The following is a 6,549-nucleotide window of genomic DNA, read 5'->3' as shown; positions in this document are numbered from 1 at the left end:
AGACAGAGAGTGGGGAGAGGGACTGGATGAGGGAAGACAAATGATGGAGACAGAGGGGGAATGAATGGGGGTCACAGGTGGATGAGGGACTGGACAGGGAGCAGAGGCTGTGGAGATAGAATGGACGGGTGTGCACAGTGTGGCATGTGAGTGAGGAGGGACGGGGAATAGCAAAAGAATGGACAGGGGGTATGGTGGGGATGATTGAATGGAATGGAAAGGTGTTGAATACATCCCACCCACTCCTAGCATTCCCTTCTCTGTACACGAGCAGTGCAGATTTTTGTGAATGACAGGAGAGAGTCTGTGTGAGTGCAATCACCCTCACGTCCGGGCATCAGCAAATCACTGCCTTTCTGTTTTAAAAACTAAAGTAAAGAGGACATGGGCGATATTCTGGGGATGGTAAGAGGTGGCTGAGAAACCCAACCGAGGGTCAGCAATTTTCAGGAGAGGGGAGCTGGACAAAAACAGAAGGATGGAAGGATGAATTTGGGTTGGAATCCTTTGAAAGGTGGATTAATTGTGAGACAGAAATTTCAGGCAGATGATAGAGAAGGCTGTTCTGTACAAACCAGAATTCTCTCATCCTATTTTCTGCCTTGCACTGACAGCAATGATATCTGTACTCTCTTCTCATAAGATCTTAGCAGAGGAGGATTAAGATTAGAGTGGTGCTGGAAAAGCACAACAGGTCAGGCAGCATCCGAGGTTTCTCAGATGCTGCCTGACCTGCTGTGCTTTTCCAGCACCACTAATTTTGACTCTGATCTGCAGTCCTCACTTTCGCATTAGCAGAGGAGGATCTGCTGTTAAGGCATTCACAAGAAATTTACTCAGGGCCTGAATATCAGCAGCATTTGAATCCAGGAGGAGATACATTTGTCTGCAGGAAATGATTTCAAACATCAACGTGACTTGATAAGACCCGTGATTACACACAGCCTGTGTGGGAGTGCTCTAGGGTTCTGACTGTGGATAGAATTTTAACTGTTTAGTGAAATGTGGACTAGTGTTCTCGCTGTAGAGGAGCCCTTTACTGGATCGTTGAAGCTGCCAAGACACAATGACCCCCACACCATGGAGACTCTGTGGAAGCAAATTCATTCCTTAAATGGATTGGAGTGTTACCAAGTACGTTGGCAATGTGTGTTGTATAACTGCTTAATGTTTCTAGTGGCCGAGCAGCAGGTGGGAGACAAGTTTGGAACACGAGGATAGTGTCAACTGGAACCTTGTGTTCATGTTAAATGACATGTGACCCCACTACACTATACATTCTCTCTCTCACACACTCACCACATCCTCCACCAGCTTATACTCCATCACATACACACTTCACCAAGCATGCATGCACACAAACACATGCACATCTCTCTTTTATGCGTGCACACTAAGTCTATGGGGTGAATTTGAATTTGCAGATACATTCAAGTTTGCTCAAAAAACACACAATCTGCAGACAGTCAATCCATGTAATATTTTATAAATTTCTATTTTGGAAATAGAACCAGTCTGACTCAAGATTGGGATACAATCTTAAGTTATCTCGATTATGTGACTTAAAACAAATTCTGGAATTTACATTTAATGAACTGAAACATGCAACCAATTCCAAAGGGTGAAAGACTTAACAGCAACTTAGGTAAAAACAATGACTGCAGATGCTGGAAACTAGATTCTGGATCAGTGGTGCTGGAAGAGCACAGCAGTTCAGGCAGCATCCGAGGACAGGCAAAATCCGAGGACAGGCAAAATCGACGTTTCGGGCAAAAGCCCTTCATCAGGAAGCTTTTATTCCTGATGAAGGGCTTTTGCCCGAAACGTCGACTTTGCCTGTCCTCGGATTTTGCCTGAATTGCTGTGCTCTTCCAGCACCACTAATCCAGCAACCTAGGTAAGTACAATATATCATTTCTGTTGCTTGAAACTACGATCTTTTGCTATAAATTCTGTGTCTTATGATCCTGCTCCACAGCTACCTGATGAAGGAGCAGCCCTCTGAATGCTAGTGCTTCTAAATAAACCTGTTGGACTATAACCTGGTGTTTTGTGATTTTTATCTTTGTTTTGAGTGAACACAGCCCACACCTCCTGCTGCTGCCAGTAAACTTTACAATGCTGATGAAACAATGCAGTACCTGCAGAAATAAAGAATTTACAATATCTAACGGTACTAGCTACTCATTCGCTGCTCCTTCTGATACACTGGAAAGTGCTAGCAGCTGAAAGAAATGAGCAGCTTTAAAACAAAAAGACCGCTGGATCTCACAGCTTTCAATGTCTGAGTCCAATGGAAAGGTTGGGTCAACTTTATTGTGACCCAACTTTGTTACAACTTCAGATCTCACCAGCTAAAAGACGCACTTGTTTAAACAGCTCAAGCTCAAAGTGCACACATACTGCCCCCCAGGCTTGCTTTATTGTTTGTAGTTGGATCCTGGTACAGATTTAAACCAAAGGACGTATTACCTCATTCAGCAATTTCAACCTACACACTGTATCCAAGTTAGTTTCTCCCAATCATTTGCCGAGGGGAGGGGGACAGTCAAGAATCAACCACACTGCTGTGGGTTTGGAGTCACGTATAGGACAGATTGGGTAAAGGATGCAGCTGGGGCAACTGAGTGAGTTCTTTCCTGCAATGGCAGTTTCCTTCCCTAAAAAGGACATGTGTCAAACAGATGGGTATTTCTTCCCCCTGAAATTGCTTCATCATTAGATTCTGAACTCCAGATTTCTGACCAAATTCCAATTCCACTATCTGCTGCAGCGGGATTCAAACCCGGGAGTCCCCAGAACTGGGTTGGTAGTCCAGTCGATAATGGCACTAGGCTGTTGCTCATTCAATCCCCTTGCGATGGCATGTGAATTCGCTGGTGCCTCTGTAGGTGGGAGGAGCGGGTGAAGTCTTTTCCGCACTGAGAGCAGGTGAGCGGGCTCTCCCTGGTGTGGACCCGTTGGTGCTTCCGCAAGTTGCCCACATGACTGAAGCCCTTCCCGCACTTGGGACAGGTGAATGGCCTCTCCCCGGTGTGCACCCGCTGGTGGGACCGCAGGGTGGAAGAATCAATGAATCCCCTCCCACACTCTGAGCACGTGAAAGGCCTCTCTCCTGTGTGGACCCGCTGGTGCGTCTGCAAGTTGCTCATACGACGGAAGGCCTTCCCGCACTCCTGGCAGGTGAAGGGCCGTGCCCCAGTATGGACCCGCTGGTGGGTCAGCAGGGCGGAAGAATCCATGAATCCCTTCCCGCAATGAGAGCATGTGAACGGCCTCTCCCCAGTGTGAACCCGCTTGTGGGTCAGCAGAGTAGATGACTGAGCAAACCCTTTCCCACACACTGGGCACGTGAACGGCTTCTCTCCTGTGTGGACCCTCTGGTGGGTCCGCAAGGTCCACAACCGACAGAAGCCCTTCCGGCACACGGAACAGGTGTATGGCCTCTCCCCAGTGTGGACTCGCTGGTGTTTGAGCAGGCTGGAAGAAACGGTGAATGCTTTCCCGCATTCGGAACAGGTGAACGGCCTCTCCCCGGTGTGAATGCACTGGTGTGTCAGGAGGTGGGATGCATCAATAAATTTCCGCTCACACTGAGAGCAGGAGAATGGCCTCTCCCCGGTGTGAACCTGCTGGTGCGTCTGCAGCCGGGACGACTGAGTGAATCCTTTCCCACAATGATGGCAGATGAACGGCCTCTCCCCTGTGTGAACTCGCTGGTGTGCCAGCAGGTTGCACAGCCAACTGAATCCCTTTCCACAGTCGGGGCAGGTGAACGGCCTCTCCCCAGTGTGAATGCGTCTGTGGGTTTCCAACGCCGATGGATAAGGGAATCCTTTCCCACAGTCCCCACATTTCCATGGTTTCCCCATGGAGAAAGCTTTCCTTGTGTCACTCTGTGTTTTAAATTACAAACAGAATGCGTACTCAGTCTCTCCCCACCGTGAGGGGTGAGATTTTGATCCCCCAAGTTGAGTAAATGATTTGAAGCACTTTTCACAGTCAGCGCACTGAATCTCCCTCACTTGGGTGTCTCAGTATTCTTCCCGACACACCAGTGTCCAAAATCTCTCAAGTGACAAAAGCAAACATTTCTTCTTGATTTGAACAGTAGCTGATATTCAAATCAAGTGGATCTGTCAGAAGTCGATGGATCATTTGCTTTCAAATTTTGTTCTGCATGTCTTCCTGCAAAAACAAATTCACAAAATAAGCGATTACTGTCAGTACAGTTAAATAAACATAACATCAATGGAAATTCCTGTAGATTCTCAGATGCCTGCTGATCACACATTATCTAGGACACAGAAATCTGAAAACCCTCATGCAGCCAGATAGCCTTAAGTGTGTATGGAAGATAACTTCATTTCAGTAACAATGACCTGGAACAAGCTGCCTACAAAGGCACTGCAAATGGAGCAAAATCAAGGACGTGATAATGAAACGTCAAGGCTACATGAAAAAAGAAAGCCAGTAAAGTTGCTGAATGACTTCCTGGTGTCCTATTAAATAACAAAGATGACAAGAATTACGGGAAGTAACTCCATTACTGCATTAGGTGAAAAATTATAGCCACAAAGCTTTTACAGCAGCCAACAATATCAGATATACACCATATAAAGCAACATATGTCTACATTTGAAATCAATGTGCCAATCACTTACATGCTACTCAGTTCCATGAGAGACTACCCTTTTAATTGTGAACATGAGGAAAGAAGCAATCCTTTTCTAAGGTGCAATCTGTATACGTGCCAAACGGAGGGAATACACAATGAAAATACCTTTAAGAGGGACAGTGAGCATCTGAGCACCTTTGCAGAGTCTGCTCCCTTCGTGGATTCACTCCAGTTGTTACAAGTGAACAGTGTTTCCTCCCTCTCTTTCTCTCCATCCCAGGATGGGGAATGGAAAGGGGTGACATTGCTTTGCTCCCAGATGTTGCCCAGAGGGAGGGAGTTTCACTCTGAAACTGACAGGGCTACTTCTGCTTTATGATGTCCACAATGGTGGGGAGGGGGGAGCAGTGGGCCTGCACTGCTGCCCTGCAGCTGAGGCACGTGAGGAAGGGAGGATAATTTGCAAACTCCTTTCGCTCTCTTCCAAAGCAGGAGGTTTCACTTTAGCTTCACACTCACAGAAAACCTCCTCTTCTGTGAAACCAACAATTTACTCCCCCCGCCATTCCATGGAAACAGTGATTTATGAGACTCCAGAGTTGGAGTTGCTACCATACCTGCTCTACGGGGTTTGGTAGAAACTACTTATTTCATGGACCACTTCAATTCAAGCTCACCCTTGCCATTCAAATACTAATTTTACACAGAGGGTGGTTAATGTGCGGAATGAACTTCCTGAGGAAGTGGTGGATGCGGGTCCAATTAAAAGACATTTGGATAATACATGAAAAGGAAAGATTTGGAGGGATACAGGTCAGGAGCAGGCAGGAGAGACTAGTTTAATTTCGGATTATGGTTGGCATGGACTGGTTGGACTAAAGGTATGCTGTATGACTCCATGCTGTATGACTCCATGGCAGGTTCACAGTTCCTTGAAAGCAGAGTCGCAGATAGAATGGATAGTGAAGAACATATTTGGTACACCTTCTTTTATTGGTCAGTGCAATGAATATCGGAGTTGGGAGATCATGTTGCAGCTGTACAGGACATTAGTTAGACCACGTTTGGAGTATTACATGCAATTCTGGTATCAATGATCCCACCCTGACACACCATACACCAGAGCTAGTGACTGAAATTCACTCTGACACAGAAAACAAAATCATTAAATCCCAGCAGTGCAGTAAGAGGCCATTTGGTCATTGAATGCATTGGGGATAGGGGTTGGGAGGTCATATTGCAGCTGTACAGGACATCGGTTCGGCCACTTTTTTGGTCTCCCTGCTGTAGGATTGGAAACTTGAAAGGGTGCAGAAAAGACTAATAAGAATGTCACCAGTGTCAATAGACAATAGGTGCGGGAGTAGGCCATTCAGCCCTTCGAGCCTGCACCACCATTCAATATAATCATGGCTGATCATTCCTAATCAGTATCCTGTTCCTGCCTTATCTCCATAACCCTTGATTCCACTATCTTTGAGAGCTCTATCCAACTCTTCCTTAAATGAATCCAGAGAGTGGGCCTCCACTGCCCCCTGTGGCAGAGCATTCCACACAGCCACCACTCTCTGGGTGAAGAAGTTTCTCCTCATCTCTGTCCTAAATGGTCTACCCCGTATTTTTAAGCTGTGTCCTCTGGTTCGGCACTCACCCATCAGCAGAAACATGTTTCCTGCTGCCAGAGTGTCCAATCCTTTAATAATCTTATACGTCTCAATCAGATCCCCTCTCAATCTTCGAAACTCAAGGGTATACAAGCCCAGTCGCCCCAGTCTTTCAGTGTAAGGTAATCCCGCCATTCCAGGAATTGACCTCATGAACCTACGCTGCACTCCCTCAATAGCCAGAATGTCTTTCCTCAAATTTGGAGACCAGAACTACACGCAGTACTCCAGGTGTGGTCTCACCAGGGCCCTATACAGCTGCAGAAG

General features: G+C 46.6%; 2 protein-coding genes across 2 annotated transcripts in view; one reads left to right on the top strand and one right to left on the bottom strand.

Annotated features, from left to right (window-relative positions):
• The window catches only part of LOC122543529 (zinc finger protein 239-like), a 75,461-nt gene that overhangs the window by 37,371 nt on the left and 31,541 nt on the right, over positions 1-6,549 (top strand). The gene's annotated exons all lie outside the window — the stretch shown is intronic.
• LOC122543520 (gastrula zinc finger protein XlCGF26.1-like) overlaps positions 1-6,549 on the bottom strand; it is a 22,118-nt gene that overhangs the window by 7,303 nt on the left and 8,266 nt on the right. The window contains exon 2 of the mRNA XM_043682297.1: positions 2,868-4,188. Coding sequence (XP_043538232.1) covers positions 2,868-3,872 — 1,005 coding nt within the window. The 5' untranslated portion in view covers positions 3,873-4,188. The remainder of the gene's footprint in view (positions 1-2,867; positions 4,189-6,549) is intronic.

This window comes from Chiloscyllium plagiosum, chromosome 44 (assembly GCF_004010195.1).
Source record: "Chiloscyllium plagiosum isolate BGI_BamShark_2017 chromosome 44, ASM401019v2, whole genome shotgun sequence".
Classification (NCBI taxonomy): domain Eukaryota; kingdom Metazoa; phylum Chordata; class Chondrichthyes; order Orectolobiformes; family Hemiscylliidae; genus Chiloscyllium; species Chiloscyllium plagiosum.
The sequence above is the reverse complement of the archived record's forward strand: the minus strand, read 5'-3'. Positions and strand labels throughout refer to the sequence as shown.